Here is a 17,101-nt window from a genome sequence, read left to right as displayed (position 1 = left end):
AGGAACAAAGCACATTTCCTCCCGGCAGCGGGACTCTCGGTGTTGGCTCCAGAAAGCTATTAACCTGCAGATTAACCCCACATCTGCAGGTTAATAGTGTTTTTAACCTGACCGTCTCCCTTTAAGCCACTTCTCTGCTGGTTGTTATAGTCCGACTACAGCTGGAGATTACAAGTACAGTGATAGCGACAGGCAGAGCCTCTATAATAACTTATTACAGGGTTATATGAAAGGCAGATGTCATATTTCTATTCAGAAGATGAGAAAGGTGAAACATTTTCTGGAAATGTCACATCAGCCGTGACTAATGTACTGCAGAATACATGGGGTCTGTATGAGCCGGGCACCACCAGGCCCCGGCTCCCGACTGTCCCCGGTGGGCACTTAACGAGCAGGATCTGGGGGACTGGTAATGAATTTTCCGCTTACATTTACAATCAATCTGACACCAGAGAACGCTGCACCGAGCCGTCCCCGAATGCATGAATTATATAGAGGAGCATTTCTAAAAATGTTTCTGTGTGACAAGCAAACAAGCGATGTGTAATCATTGTAATCAGCGCGAGCGCCGGGCGCACACAACCCACCGTCAGTAATAACCGTCTGCAGAGACTGGCACACCACAACGGGGTTAATAAATCAGCAGAGGCTGCCTAAGGGGAACGGAGTTTAGCATTTTCTAATTTCGGACCACAGCAAAGACATGTGGACCCCCGCGGCACGGTGTGAAGGGTGGAAAGGCACTAAAAACCAGAACGCCATTGTATAGTGCATAAATAATACCGCTATACTGCAGGTTAAGGAGAGTTTTTTTCTTAATTACACGAATTTTGAAGCGAAAAATCATTTTTTGCAATTGGGTTTCGTTAAAAGTTGACATGGTCATAAATTAGCTGAAAGGAGCTTAGGGAACCACAGATAAAAGAGATATAAACTCCCAAGTAGACCATCAGAAAGAGCTCACTGACAGATTCTCAGTTACCTCATTAAATTAGCTGAAAGGAGCTTAGGGATCCACAGATAGAAGAGATATAAACTCCTTAGTAGACCATCAGAAAGAGCTCACTGACAGATTCTCAGTTACCTCATTAAATTAGCTGAAAGGAGCTTAGGGAACTACAGATAGAAGAGATAAAAACTCCCTAGTAGACCATCAGAAAGAGCTCACTGACAGATTCTCAGTTAACTCATTAAATTAGCTGAAAGGAGCTTAGGGAACCACAGATAGAAGCGTTATAAACACCCTAGTAGACCATCAGAAAGAGCTCACTGACAGATTCTCAGTTACCTTATTAAATTAGCTGAAAGGAGCTTAGGGAACTACAGATAGAAGAGATAAAAACTCCCTAGTAGACCATCAGAAAGAGCTCACTGACAGATTCTCAGTTAACTCATTAAATTAGCTGAAAGGAGCTTAGGGAACCACAGATAGAAGCGTTATAAACACCCTAGTAGACCATCAGAAAGAGCTCACTGACAGATTCTCAGTTACCTTATTAAATTAGCTGAAAGGAGCTTAGGGAACCACAGATAGAAGCGTTATAAACACCCTAGTAGACCATCAGAAAGAGCTCACTGACAGATTCTCAGTTACCTTATTAAATTAGCTGAAAGGAGCTTAGGGAACCACAGATAGAAGCGTTATAAACACCCTAGTAGACCATCAGAAAGAGCTCACTGACAGATTCTCAGTCACCTCATTAAATTAGCTGAATAGATCTTAGGGAAAGACAGATAGAAGCGTTAGGCCGGGTACACATATCCAGTTTTTCGCTGGTTTGATGGATGCGGCGCACGCCAGTACAGTATGCTACAGTACAGTGTATACATTACACTGGCAGCGCAACAAGCGCCAGTCACATGCTGTCATGTGAGCGGAGCATGTGACCCGGAAGTTGCGGCGCAGCCACTGTACTGTATCATACTGTACTGGCATGCGCCGCATCCGTCAAACCGGCGAAAAGCCGGATATGTGTACCCGGCCTAACTTCCAGAAAGAGCTCACTGACAGATTCTCAGTTAACTCATAAAATTAACTGAAGGGAGCTTAGGGAAAGACAGAAGCGTTACCAACTCCCAGTAAGAGCTCACTGATAGATTCTCAGTTAACTCATTAAATTAGCTGAATAGAGCTTAGGGAAAAACAGAAGCGTTCCAAACTCCCTAGCAGACCATCAGAAAGAGCTCACTGACAGATTCTCAGTTAACTCATTAACTGAAAGGAGCTTAGGGAAAGACAGAAGCGTTACAAACTCCCAGAAAGAACTCTCTGACAGATTCTCAGTTGACTTATTAAATTAGCTGAAAGGAGCTTAGGGAAAGACAGAAGCATTATAAAATCCCAGAAAGAGCTCTCTGACAGATTCTCAATTAACTCTTTAATATAGCTGAAAGGAGCTTAGGAAAAGACAGATAGAAGCGTTACTAACTCCTAAGTAGACCATCATAAAGAGCTCACTGACAGATTCTCAGTTAGCTCATTCTGCAGTCAGCTATAGAAGGCAAATGGTGCAACATTTATAATGAAACCTAATTGCAAAAATTCTTTTTAGCCCCTAATACATGCATTTAAGTAAAAAAAAGAAAAGTCCTCAAAAGCTAGACAACCCCTTTAACCTGGCTGAATAGCTTCATCTACTTTTTGCAGGATACAAGATCTCCTGGGAGGAGTTTAACCAAACCAACACCCGAGTCACACATTATCTGCCCAACCTCACCTTGGAGTATCGGGTCACCGGCTTGACGTCACTCACCACCTATACCATCCAAGTGGCCGGCATGACATCAAAGGGCCAAGGCGCGTCAGCCTCCTCCACCATCTCCTCCGGCGTACCACCAGGTTGGTAAGGAGTGATTGGGGACTCGCAATAAAAGCTTTACGTCTTTTTTTTTATTTTTATATTTACTGGAGCAGAGCGCTGACATTGTCACCATGACTTTGCCTTTTGTGCGCTTTTCCATTAGCCGAGGTACTTGATAATATAATTGTTCTCTATTACAAAAGGCTAATCTGTCATCAGCTCTGCGGCAGCTTGTCACCTCGCCATCTCTCCGATCGAAAGGAGGATCGCCGGGGCAATAATAGGAATTAATCTCATTTGGGCAAGCGCTGACGGATTAGTAATGTGCTTATTAAAAAAACAAAAAAAAAACAAACAAAAAAAAAAAGCCTAACAATATGCTACCAAAAAGCATAGGAAAACTGTAGATATTAAATACTAAGTATATACAACTGCACTGTAAAGTTTTAAAATAATTATACATCTTTATATATACATGTAATTGTGTCTGCCAATTTCTTTTTCAATTGGTTTTCATTAAACATTTTGCACTAATGCAGAAGGAGTTAACTGAGAAACCGTCAGTGAGCTCACTATGAGGAGTTTGGAACTCTGTTTTTGAACTCTTCTCAGCTGATTTATGACCACAGACCACATCAAAGTTAAATGTGCAGGAAAATGAGACTGTAAAAACCAAAAGGTGCAATTTTTTTTTTTATGAAACTGAATTACAAAAAGAATTTTAGCCCCATGTACATATATTTACGGACGTGTCCTCAAAGGTGGACAGCTCCTTTAATTATAGAAAAGTGGATGCCGTTTTTTACGTTCCTATATGTCCTACAGAGTTGCCGGGAGCACCGACCAACATCGCCATCACGAACATCGGGCCTCGCTCTGTCACGCTTCAGTTCCGACCAGGTTATGATGGGAAAACCTCAATCTCCAGGTGGCAGGTAGAGGCCCAGGTGAGAAAACGTGGAGCAAAGCCATTAATTCAATACAAAGCTTTATAATATGTTTCCTCCAGTAACCGCTGACATTCTCCCCTTCTAAGGTTGGAACACAAGGGGAAACTGAAGAATGGGTTCTCATACACCAGCTGGCGAACGAGCCCAATGCCCGCGCTATGGTGGTGCCAGGGTTGAATCCTTTCACCTTTTATAGGTAAGCTAAGGCATTTAACTCTGTATGAGTGAGAATCTTACACAAAATGGATAAATTCAGTCCCATTGTCCCCAGTGTGTAAGCTCCAGCCCGTCACACCTGGTGTATAATCTCTGGCTCATCGCCCCCAGTGTGTAATCTCCAGCTCCTCGCCCCTGGTGTATAACCTCTGGCTCATCGCCCCCAGTGTGTAAGCTCCAGCCCGTCGCACCTGGTGTATAACCTCTGGCTCATCGCCCCCAGTGTGTAATCTCCAGCTCCTCGCCCCTGGTGTATAACCTCTGGCTCATCGCCCACGGTGTGTAAGCTCCAGCCCCTCGACACTGGTGTATAACCTTCGTCCCCTCGCCCCCGGTGTATAACCTCTGGCTCATCCCCCCAGTGTGTAAGCTCCAGCTCCTCGCCCCTGTTGTATAACCTCTGGCTCATCGCCCACGGTGTGTAAGCTCCAGCCCCTCGACACTGGTGTACAACCTTCGGCCCCTCGCCCCCGGTGTATAACCTCTGGCTCATCGTCCCCGGTGTGTAAGCTCCAGCCCCTCGCCCCTGGTGAATAACCTCTAGCTCATCGCCCCCGGTGTGTAAGGTCCAGCTCCTCGCCCCTGGTGTAAACCCTCTGGCTCATCGCCCCCGGTGTGTAAGCTCCAGCCCCTCGCCCCTGGTGAATAACCTCTGGCTCATCGCCCCCGGTGTATAACCTCTGGCTCACCGCCCCTGGTGTGTAAGCTCCAGCCCCTTGCCCCCGATGTATAACATCTGGCCCATTGTCCCCAGTGTATAACATCTGGCCCCTCACCCCCAGTGTATAACATCTGTCCCCCTCACCCCCAGTGCATTACATCCGGCCCGTCGCCCCCAGTGTATTACATCCGGCCCCTCTCCCTCTGTGTATAACATCAGGCCTCTCGCCCCTGGTGTATAACCTGTGGCCCCTCGCTCCCGCTGTATAACATCCGGCCTCTTGCCCCCTGGTTAAAACCTCCGGCCCTTTGCCCCCGGTATAACATCCAGCCCCTCAACCCCTGAGTATAACATCAGGCCCCCTGTGTATAACATCCAGCCTCTCGCCCCCAGTGTATAACATCCAGCCTCTCGCCCCCAGTGTATAACATCTGGCCCCTTGCCCTCTGTGCATAACATCTGGCCCCTCCCTCGCCCCCTGTGTATAACATTTGGCCCCTCGTCTGTTGTCTGCCTTTATTAACATGTGATAGAATGGCTGGTGGTGTACCAGTGCATCCTGTAATAGGAGTTACCGGTGTATCAAGTCCGTTCATGATATTTCTAACTCCTAAATCTTCCCTATCACCTGTGAGTGATGTTACTGAGAAGTGGACAAAGCCGCTGCAACTCAGTCATGTGACTCGCCCACCCCAGGGCTTTGGGACACCCGGTGTCGGGCCGGACTAGTCCGGGGGTAGTCAGTGGAGGCGGGGCCCGACTCCATGACCCTGGCGGGGTCAACTAATTTGGCAGTGGTGGGGATGGTAATCAATAATAAAGTTTGTAGGTTATTCGTGACGCCACCTGTGGATTGCGGCTATGGAGCCGCCGCTGCTGGATGGGACCTCCGGGGCTGATGGAGTAGCAGCTGGGATGGTTCTGCTCCCCACAGGTGGAGCGGTACCCCGAGGCAACCGTTGGTGCTTAGAAAGGGTGCAGTGCAGGGTGAAATAAAGGAGGCAACACCAGGGGGTGCAGTTTCAAGATGTTTACTCACAATTCCAGGGCTGCAGCACACTGGTGCCTTTGGACTGCTGCAATCTCCTGTCAGGGACCTCCGCCGATCCCGGGTAGTTCTGGGAGTGAATGCCGGTGCACCCTTTTGTTGTGTCTCTTTCCTCAGCTGTCTTCAAGCCTTGACCTCTCTGGATAAACCTGTCTCGGCCTCCACTATAGGTTCTGGTCAAGAAGGCTTGCCTGAATGGATCTTGCCCTCTTCCCAGGGGAGCTACGGTGGGATGTGGCCCTGGGCGCTTGCAACCATCCTTGGCCGTCGGTGTTTACTTTGGAAATGTCTTTTTCTTTGGTTTCTAGGGACCGTCCCTGTATGCAGCCTAATCCCTCTACCCGATGTCCTAGTGGAACAGGCCACGAGCTTTAAAGCTTTCTGTGGCCCTGGAATCCGCTCTTTTCAGTCTGTGGTGTCACCTAGGCCTAGCTGGGCCCCAGGGTCTCCACCAGGAAGCTTCACTTTCTGTTGTTTTTCTCTGAGGCATCAACCTCTCTCTCTCTAACTCCTCACTTCTCACTCCCCTCAACTCCCTCCGCTGACTCCCAACTCCTAACTGAACTTGAACTTCCTGTGTCTGCTCTTTCTTGCTGTTGGCTCCTCCCCACTTTCCCAGTTGCTAGGCCCCACCCTATGGGAGAAGAGATCGGTCTTACGGCCCCCCAGCATGCAGCATGGGGGTAGCTGCCACTATCCCCGGTCCCAAAATATGCCTAACAATGGGTGTAGTGTGAATTTGCCTGTGAACCGGTGTTTACTCCTGTTCTTACCCAGGATGGGACATCACACCTCTGGCTGAGGTGCAATGTCTCTGTGGCGACGGAAGCCTCAGGGGCGCCACACATGAAGTGGAGACCCTGTAACGTCACAAAGCGGGGGCTGAGTGCTGAGGAGCGGAGGGCAGAAAAGTCATCAATGCTCAGCTGACTCCAGAACTGCAGACCTCCTCTGGTGACATCAGCACAAACACTGCCTCCGTCAGGAGGTTCGTGGTTGAGCAGCTGCAGCACGGATACATCACCAAGCACAATGCCGAGAATCGATGGAGCGGTGTAAAGCCGCCACCACTGGACTTTTTGTTCTAGTAAAAAGAAATCTTAATACTTCAGCACAAGACATTGTGGACAATTGGATCTTTCATCTTCGTGGTTAGAAGGCCCTTTTCTGTTCCCCATGACTATGCCCGGTGTACAAGGCCTATAATAACATGGTTGGAGGAGTTTGTTGGAAGAACCTGCCCCGCCACACACACCTTAGGGAGCCCAAGGAGTGGGAGCTGTTACATCTGTAGATGGACCAACGCCATATTAATGTCTATGGATGTAGAATGGGAAAAGCTCCTGTCTGTAATGTAATGTGTAGTGTCCCAGTGCTTGTGTCTATATAATGTGCCACATTACACGTATATACAGAAAATTCTATTTTTCCCATAGTTTCCGCATGTGCCAGGTGAACATTGTGGGCACCAGTCCTCCCAGTTTGGTCTCCAGGAGGATACAGACATTGCAGGCCCCACCAGACATGTTTCCAGCTAATGTGACCCTTCGTACAGCCAGTCAGACCAGCCTGTGGGTGCGCTGGGTGGTGAGTGTTGACCCCCATTAGATTTAATGATACACAGGTTATTCTTGCGTCTATGACAGAAGCGCCCCCTTGTGTCATGTGCAGGGTCTAAATCAACCAAATGCCATTCTGCTCTACTTCTCACAAGCCGTTCTTTCCTGCAGCCTTTACCAGAGATGGCGTACAACGGGAACCCAGAATCTGTGGGGTACAGGATCCGATACATGAGAACCGATGGAAAAGGGAAGTCCTCCACCCATGTCATTCATGACCGCATCGAAAGGGAGTACACCATTGAAGACCTGGAAGAGTGGACCGAATATTCCGTGCAGGTTGTTGCTTTTAACACTATTGGGTCCGGGCCTTTGAGTCCCATTGTGGTGGCGAGGACCAGAGAGTCAGGTAAGAGACAGTCTGAAACATTTAGTCATTGTGTTTGACAAACCAAAGAGACTTTAATTACAGGCATGTAGCGTTTATACATCCTGGACGAGGGTATGATCCAGGGATTTCCATCCAAAGCTTGCCATACACATCAGATAACGGTCAGACAATAGTTATCTCTTCTGGTACCCCTATACATTTGCACGCTCACATCTGAGAAGTATGCATGGTTCAGAATGGAAAGATTGGAGTAACCCACAACCAGACATCCCTTCTGTGGCTTATCAACCTCAAGTACAAAAACACTGAGCACTTAAAAATATACACGTCTGATCCTTGTGTCCACCAAGACTACGAACACATTAGGGGGTTGGTCGGTCTCACTAAAATTAAGTTTGGACAACAAGAAAACATTGTTCCCAAAATATTAAGGTTTCCTTTATCTCCAGGTTTGAGCATGGACACCTCCACTCCACTCAAGGTGGTGCCTGGTTCCCAAATCCAGAGCCCAAATCTAGATATTGCAAGGGATCCTAGCAATCTGTAAGCTATCCCTTATGTTATGGACAGAGGATAGCTTAATACTTTGGGATTAACTTTGTAGTACACTGTGTATGGCTAGTTGAAATCTGGACAGCTCCTGATTTTTGGATAAAGTTTCATAACCCTCTTGCCACCATCCAGCGCATGACACCATAAAATGTGCATATACTGTGCATATATATATATATATATATATATATATATATATATATATATATATATTCTGGGGGATCACTCATTTAGGCTTGCTACTCGGGGTAAAGTCAGGAGCACTTCACTTTAAGAGTCCAGTAAGTTTATTCCATACACATAAACTGGCTCTTCAGCAACATAACATTAACCTTCTTGCGGCTTCTAAGGGACGCAAACCAGGTTTACAATCCTTTCCTGATCAGGACAAGCTGACCTTCTTTCTCTCAGACAATTCTTCCAGAGGCATCCCAACCTCTGCATACTGACCATGTGTCAAACAAGCAGACACCATTATAACATATGGAACACACCCATGGGTGGAGGTATGTGAAAGGCAGAGAAACTCTAATGAGTGTCTTAGTACTACAGGTTCCAGACTCAAAATATATACATTATATATATATATATATATATATATATATATATATATATAAATATAAATATATATAGATAGTTAGATAGATAGATAGATAGATAGATAGATAGATATCTCAATAATCGTAATTACATGGCTGATTTTCTTCCTCAGCTCCATCCTCTGGACCTAGCAATGTCTCCGCTCTGGCCACAACCTCAAGCAGCGTCTTGGTTCGTTGGAGTGAAATCCCAGACCCGGATCGGAATGGACTCATCCTGGGTTATAAGGTGACTAGCCTTTCATTAATATGTTACCCAATATATACAAAAACATAAAGTCTGAAGAAAAATAGTTTATAACTATAAGGACTCAGTAGAGAGTTTTCCATACTTCACGGCATTCTGATTAGTTTTGGGTTCAGGGACGTCTTGTCGCTTCTTTATGACTTCTTCCTTCTGTTCTGTAGATTCTCTACAAGGAGAAAGATTCGGACAATCCTCCCCGTTTTTGGCTTGTGGAAGGTAACGCCTCCCGGAGCGTTCAGCTTACCAACCTGGGAAAATATGTCCTCTACGAAATCCAGGTCTTAGCTTTCACCCGAATAGGTGATGGAGTAGCGAGCACACCGGCTATCCTGGAGAGGACCCTGGATGACGGTAAGGATATATTCTGCAGAATACCACCAGCCCGACTCTTATTACAAGTCATATACTATATAGCCATAATACAGAGATTCTGACAGATCTTCACCCAGCTGGCATCTTCTGCAGTTTGAACTCTGTATGAGGTGAGCGGGAGAAGTCGGATGAATCACGGCTTCATGTTTCTATCTGTTTTTAGTTCCAGGTCCCCCGGTGGGAATACTGTTTCCTGAGGTGAGAACAACCTCTGTCCGTCTCATTTGGCAGACCCCCGCTGCTCCCAACGGTATCATTCTAGGTAAGAACTTTATATTTTCACACTTAGATTGGGATCTGCAAAAGGTTTTCAAAACATCAGAAATTTCACACCTTTTTTACAGTCGAAAACTTTGTAATAATCAGAACCTGATTTGAGGAGCTTGTACTAGGACAAGTGGCATCTGTACTACGGGCATAGCCTAGAGGGTGCAGAGGTGGTAGATACACTCATTACATAAGCAGACACCCTTATTTAAGGTGACAAGGGGTAGGTGGAGGTCCATCACACGTCTTGAATTGGGGTCCAGAATCTTGGTCCCAAAAATTGTGCATAATAGAGCCATCATCTGGTGTCTCCATCATGCTTCTGCGGAGACTATAGGCACCACTCCATCCTGGGCGAAACCAAGACCATTGTTCACATTACTAAGTTGCAGAAATCAAATTATTACTTCCGCCATAGTTTTTGGTGCCAACAATATCCCAATTTTTACCTTACAGCTTATCAGATCACTCACAGACTAAACACGACCAACGCAAACACGGCCACCGTGGAAGTGCTGAATCCGAGCGTCCGGCAGTATACGGCCACGGGACTCAGACCAGAATCTGTCTACTTGTTTCGAATCACGGCCCAGACCCGTAAGGGATGGGGGGAGGCTGCGGAAGCACTGGTAGTCACCACCGAAAAAAGAGGTAAGTGGAAGCCTGACATCAAAAACTAAACCACTAAGGACCCCGATTCATTTTGCACTTGAATTTTTTTGTTGTTGATGTTTTTCATATTTTTTTTTTGGAAATCTATTTTATATATGTTTGACTATTGTTTGGTTTGTTTTTATGTTCACCGTAGTGAGGGGTTTGAAATTTCCAGATGTTTTTCGGGCCAATTCATTAATAGCGGCTCTTTTAAAAATGGCCAAATCTTTTGTGCAACTGTCCTTCGCCTCCCCCCCCACCCCCCGGAGTGATTTTACTTACACCTAAAAGGCTTTCTCAAATTTTGCAATATTTTAGCTGAACCTATGACTTTTTTTTTGGGCTAAAAAAGTCACCGATAAATTTAGAGTAAATTAGGATACTTTTTTTTATTTTGTGTCAAAATTAGTGAACTTGGTGCAGAAAAATGTAATTGAATATCACAAGACAGAAATAAAACCATTCTGCTGCAAGTTGTCCTAAAATGACACTTCTCCATAGAACTTTAAGTGTCATCTCCTATCTCAGTAATGGGGTAGATTTTACCTGTGACTTGAGAATTTTGAGAATGAAAGATCAGTCCAGGAGGAGGAGGAAGCGGAGTTCTTATTTTCAGGTGTAATATTTATGCCGATTAGTTGGGCCCCCATTTATTACCCATAACTTTGTATCCTCGTCTATGGGAATTTGCATAAATGGCATCGCAGACTATCATTTTGTTCCTTTTTGCAGAACGACCTCAACCCCCCAGTAAGCCCGTAGTCCTACAGGAAGACGTTAAGTCCCGAAATGTGCTGCTCTCTTGGGAACCGGGAAGCGACGGCCTTTCTCCTGTGCGTTACTACACCATCCAGACGCGAGAACTACCCAAAGGACGATGGGTGGTGCACTCTTCCTCCGTCAGTCACAATGCCACCTCCTCCATTATAGACAGGTAGAAGATCTATTTTAACATGTTTAACATGGTGGCAGCTATTGTGTGAATATGGCCATGAAGAGAGTAAGGTGGGGAATGGTTCTGACCCCTTTTTGACTTAGAATTGTATTAATCCCAAGAAAAAAGACTGACTCCATACTTTTCACAATGTCTGCCACCAAAATATAATTTTTTTGGACATATGTAATGATGTCACCAACTTTTTCGTGGTAATATTTAAGGTTGAAGCCATTCACGACATACAAATTCCGAGTCAAAGCAACAAATGACATTGGAGACAGTGAATACAGTGCAGAATCTGAGTCCCTAACGACACTGCAAGCTGGTAAGTTCCCCGTCAGTCTCAGGAAAGATCTTATAGTACCGCTACTACTCAAATGATGCCATCTACAGGCCTCCATATACATTACACTAAAGTCAGCCGAACTTGCCAATATCGGCCAACTATCTTATGTGTATGGTACACTAATGTCAGCCGAACCCGCCAATATCGGCCAACTATCTTATGTGTATGGTACACTAATGTCAGCCGAACCCGCCAATATCGGCCAACTATCTTATGTGTATGGTACACTAATGTCAGCCGAACCCGCCAATATCGGCCAACTATCTTATGTGTATGGTACACTAATGTCAGCTGAACCGGTCAATATCATCCAACTATCTTATGTGTATGGTACACTAATGTCAGCCGAACCCGCCAATATCGGCCAACTATCTTATGTGTATGGTATACTAATGTCAGCCAAACCCGCCAATGTCAGCCAACTATCTTATGTGTATGGTACACTAATGTCAGCTGAACCGGCCAATATCGGCCAACTATCTTATGTGTATGGTACACTAATGTCAGCCGAACCCGCCAATATCGGCCAACTATCTTATGTGTATGGTACACTAATGTCAGCCGAACCCGCCAATATCGGCCAACTATCTTATGTGTATGGTACACTAATGTCAGCCGAACCCGCCAATATCGGCCAACTATCTTATGTGTATGGTACACTAATGTCAGCTGAACCGGTCAATATCGTCCAACTATCTTATGTGTATGGTACACTAATGTCAGCTGAACCGGCCAATATCGGCCAACTATCTTATGTGTATGGTACACTAATGTCAGCCGAACCCGCCAATATCGGCCAACTATCTTATGTGTATGGCACACTAATGTCAGCCGAACCCGCCAATATCACTCAACAACCTTATGCGTATGGAGTCACCCTGACAGATGATGGCGGGAAAGATAAAGATCTGATTTTGGACTGCCCATCCTTTTGTTCTCCAGGAGATAAGCCACCGCCAAAGATATCTGGCAGCAGCTCTCTTATAGAGAACACAGCAGAATGAACACTACTGTGTATGTGTGGAGATGTCAGGCAAGATAGTCACTAGCCAAACAGCTATCTAAAGTGTATGGGAAGCTTAATGGCTGCAACGGGGCAGAGAGAAATCAGAGCCATATAGTTGGGTGCCAATTTATCTTAGTGAAAGGTTATCATGTGCACTGCAAATCCTCTAAAAAGGATGGGTGTGTTTAAACAGGTTTTCCAGGAATGTAATAAAATGGCTCCCATCACATACTTCAAACAGCAGGCCATCCTAGTCACAATTCAAGGTTGGCTGCAGTCTGAAGAAACACAGCTCCTGAGACCTGTGTCTCAACTGACAGAGGAGCTGTATCATAATCACACATTTGTCCATGAGCTGAGGAGATGGGCAGGGACATCAGAAGATATAAATCTTCTCAGCTTCAGCTATCTAAGCACAAAGGTGTATTCTCTCCTATCTCAGTTCAATGGTGCTGCAGTCTTCTGAGAAGATTTATTTCTTCTGATGTCACAGCCCTTCTTCTTAGATCACAGATGTAAGTGTGCTTAATACATAGCTCCTCTGTCATTTATACACAGGTCTTAAGAGCTGTATTTCTTGAGAATGCCTCAGAATAACACGAGTAGGATGGGCTGATGCGTGAGTTAGATGATGAGGGTAATTTTATGATATTTTTGGAGAACCCCTTTAACTATATTGTTCTTTTCTGAATAATGGTAATAAATCCAAGTGTTTACCATATTTAGTGATTTATTTTTTAATATTCCAGCACCTGATGTTGCCCCAGCGATTCTGTCCGTCATCCCTCAAACAACCACCTCGGTATTAATTCATTGGCAGGTATGTAACGCCTGAGATGTATTTTCTATAAGGGTTGCCTGTCTTCTAGTAGTTGTGCAGGGAATTAATTCATTATTCTCTGTTATCAGCCAGTTCAGGGAAAAGTTGAGTCTGATTGTATGCTTCTACAATGAGGTGACTTTCAGGAAGTGTTACCACTATGAATATTACTTCCTCAGGGGATGTTCACACAATGTTTTTTTTCCAGAGGGTTTGGAGCAGGTCTGCTGCAAAAAATCCCCTGAAAATGCATAAAAAATGAATAGGAAGAACCTTTGGAGCAGTTTGAATGTGAAAATGACGTGTTGTTCACATGTTTAGGCTTTGGAGCATCTTATATAACTACTTCAGGTTTCTAAAAAGCTAAGCGGTTGAAAGTGAGTGGTCTATTCTTTAGGTGTTTGCCACTTCTTCAGGGGTTTTATGCTTCTCCAGGGGGTTTTCTGCTTGCAAGTGAATGGGAAGGCAAAAATAAAAAATAGCCAGGCATCCTGTGCAGCGTTTTATGAACATTTTAGCCTAATAAAAAACTTTCACATCTTATTAATTACTTAATGAACTTTAAAAAGATTCCCCAGAAAACCTTGTCGGTTTCGCCCGGCTGGAAAAAAAAACCATTATGTGAACATACCCTTACATGCAAGTGTGAATAACTCTCTTTATCCTTTTAGGCTCCAGCAGAAGACAAAATCAATGGCATCCTCCTGGGCTACCGAATTCGCTACCGTGAACTTGTCTATGATGGGGTGCGGAGTTTCACTCTGCGAAACATCAATGACCCCAATACCAAATGGGCAGAGTTAACATGTAAGTACTGATGAACATATTATGCGACAAATTCAGTCATCCTTCATAACAACTTTCTCAATATTAACATATTTCATGTGGCATGTATGTCCATACCCCTAGGCTGTGATCAGTGGCTCCCACTTAGCTGCACTGCCTGATGGCAATCTGTGGTGGTCTAAAATCCATCTCATCAGAGGCTCAGGATGCGTCTTTGTTTTCCTCCATGCTTTACACTGCAGCGTATTCAAATTAGTAGCGGTATTTGTCTCAGAGATATTGGTAGTGCAATAAAAAATATATATTTCATTCACATGAATATTAATAAAGCTCTTACAAAATAAAATCACCAACTATGGTGAGTAAACAGCATCACATTACATCCACTGCGAGCCAAGGAGATGATTTGTCACTTGCCATTTTCACCTCCTAAGTGGCACATTAATCTGCGCGGTACGTTAGCTAATTAATAGCTCATTTTAGGCAGCGCAGGGTCTTTTCTATTTTCTTCTGTTCTTTATCCGTTCTAGTTAACGTGTGCTTTAGTCTAGAATTAATGAGTGCAGAGATTTAGCTTCACGTTCCCGGGCCCTGATACAAAATCTAACAAGGCCCCAAACTCGTAATTTATACTCACTGGCAGATGAACCATTGTGTCTCCTCCGACAACAAGGATCAGGTGCAAACTCATATAGTTACATCCCGAAAATGTACACAGGGATAATGCACACAGTGATGTCACAGTACAGGGATAATACACACAGTGATGTCACAGAACAGGGATAATACACACAGTGATGTTACAGTACAGGGATAATGCACACAGTGATGTCACAGTACAGGGATAATGCACACAGTGATGTCACAGTACAGGGATAATGCACACAGTGATGTCACAGAACAGGGATAATACACACAGTGATGTTACAGTACAGGGATAATGCACACAGTGATGTCACAGTACAGGGATAATGCACACAGTGATGTCACAGAACAGGGATAATACACACAGTGATGTTACAGTACAGGGATAATGCACACAGTGATGTCACAGTACAGGGATAATGCACACAGTGATGTCACAGTACAGGGATAATGCACACAGTGATGTCACAGAACAGGGATAATACACACAGTGATGTTACAGTACAGGGATAATGCACACAGTGATGTCACAGTACAGGGATAATGCACACAGTGATGTCACAGTACAGGGATAATGCACACAGTGATGTCACAGTACAGGGATAATGCACACAGTGATGTCACAGTACAGGGATAATACACACATTGATGTCACAGTACAGGGATACTACACACAGTGATGTCACAGAACAGGGATAATACACACAGTGATGTCACAGTACAGGGATAACACACAGTGATGTCACAGTACAGGGTTAACACACACAGGGATGTCACAGTACAGGGATAATACACACAATGATGTCACAGTACAGGGATAATACACACAATGATGTCACAGTACAGGGATAATACACACAGTGATGTCACAGTACAGGGATAATGCACCTAGTGATCTCACAATACAGGGGTAATACACACAGTGATGTCACAGTACAGGGATAATACACACAGTGATGTCAGAGTACAGGGATAATACACACAGTGATGTCACAGTACAGGGTTATACACACAGTGATGTCACAGTACAGGGGTAATACACACAATGATGTCACAGCACAGAGATAATACACACAGTGATGTCACAGTACAGGGATAATATACACAATGATAGCACAGTACAGTGATAATACACACAGTGATATCACAGTACAGGGGTAATGCACACAGTGATGTCACAGTACAGGGATAATACACACAGTGATGTCACAGTACAGGGGTAACACACACAGGGATGTCACAGTATAGGGATAATACACACAGTGATGTCACAGTACAGGGATAACACACAGTGATGTCACACAGTGATGTCACAGTACAGGGATAATACACACAGTGATGTCACAGTACAGGGGTAACACAAACAGGGATGTCACAGTACAGGGATAATGCACACAGTGATGTCACAGTACAGGGATAATACACACAGTGATGTCACAGTTCAGGGGTAATACACAGTGATGTCACAGTACAGGGGTAACAGGGATGTGTTTGGTTTTTTTGCTAACCTGCAAGGAAAACCTCTCATTTCTCATCTGACCATGGTTGCTGCATCGTTCTGTGTGCTGTATGAGAACCATTATTGGAGCCATATGTTTGTGATTAGCTATGTGACCTCTAAATGTACATTACAAGAGTGTTAATATGACATCACATCGTGTCCAGCTGTCGGTGCTATTGGCCAGGAGAATAAGTACCCGTCCTGGCAGAGTCCCCTGACACTGCAGCGTCTTGTACCATCCGCCTTTGCTGAATTCATTCCAGGAGATAGGAGATACCCGTCATGTAGTGGATGCATCATCTGGATAGTCTGCGACTATCTCTGACCTCAGCAAGGAAATCTGTGCAGTGACTATACCAGAGGACGTCCCTGAATAATGGAGATCAGATATCTGCCGTAAAGACGAAGAAATAAGAGAGCGGTCACATTATTATAAGCATGTTCTTTCAATGGCGGCGGGATCAGTTTAGCGTTACTCTACTCAAATTTTGGGAAAGGGCACAGTCTCATATATGTCCTTTCATTGGGTATTATTGGGAGCAGATATTTTACATTATTAGGTGACAACCATACTGGACCTGCAGAACAGTTGTCATTTTCCAGCTCCCAAAAGTGAAGGGCCTGAGATCTGGGAGAACAGAAAATTAGGAGAAATATTAAAGTGCCATGAATAGACCCAAATTCAGACCTGACTTACCGCTAAAAAAAAAAGAAATCATTGCATGTAAGCTGACACCTCGTGT

The 17,101-nt window shown here is 44.7% G+C and overlaps 1 protein-coding gene across 2 annotated transcripts in view; it reads left to right on the top strand.

Annotated features, from left to right (window-relative positions):
- SDK2 (sidekick cell adhesion molecule 2) overlaps nucleotides 1-17,101 on the top strand; it is a 794,004-nt gene that overhangs the window by 740,400 nt on the left and 36,503 nt on the right. For both annotated transcript variants that reach the window (XM_075350684.1, XM_075350683.1), the window contains exons 21-33: nucleotides 2,648-2,839; nucleotides 3,627-3,748; nucleotides 3,838-3,947; nucleotides 7,113-7,263; nucleotides 7,407-7,644; nucleotides 8,891-9,006; nucleotides 9,186-9,375; nucleotides 9,560-9,658; nucleotides 10,120-10,314; nucleotides 11,050-11,251; nucleotides 11,476-11,579; nucleotides 13,356-13,426; nucleotides 14,098-14,233. In XM_075350684.1, coding sequence (XP_075206799.1) covers nucleotides 2,648-2,839; nucleotides 3,627-3,748; nucleotides 3,838-3,947; nucleotides 7,113-7,263; nucleotides 7,407-7,644; nucleotides 8,891-9,006; nucleotides 9,186-9,375; nucleotides 9,560-9,658; nucleotides 10,120-10,314; nucleotides 11,050-11,251; nucleotides 11,476-11,579; nucleotides 13,356-13,426; nucleotides 14,098-14,233 — 1,926 coding nt within the window. The remainder of the gene's footprint in view (nucleotides 1-2,647; nucleotides 2,840-3,626; nucleotides 3,749-3,837; nucleotides 3,948-7,112; nucleotides 7,264-7,406; nucleotides 7,645-8,890; nucleotides 9,007-9,185; nucleotides 9,376-9,559; nucleotides 9,659-10,119; nucleotides 10,315-11,049; nucleotides 11,252-11,475; nucleotides 11,580-13,355; nucleotides 13,427-14,097; nucleotides 14,234-17,101) is intronic.

The sequence above is a fragment of the Anomaloglossus baeobatrachus genome, chromosome 5 (genome assembly GCF_048569485.1).
Source record: "Anomaloglossus baeobatrachus isolate aAnoBae1 chromosome 5, aAnoBae1.hap1, whole genome shotgun sequence".
Taxonomy (NCBI): Eukaryota; Metazoa; Chordata; class Amphibia; order Anura; family Aromobatidae; genus Anomaloglossus; species Anomaloglossus baeobatrachus.
Note: the sequence above shows the minus strand (reverse complement) of the source record. Positions and strands in the feature narration are given on the sequence as shown.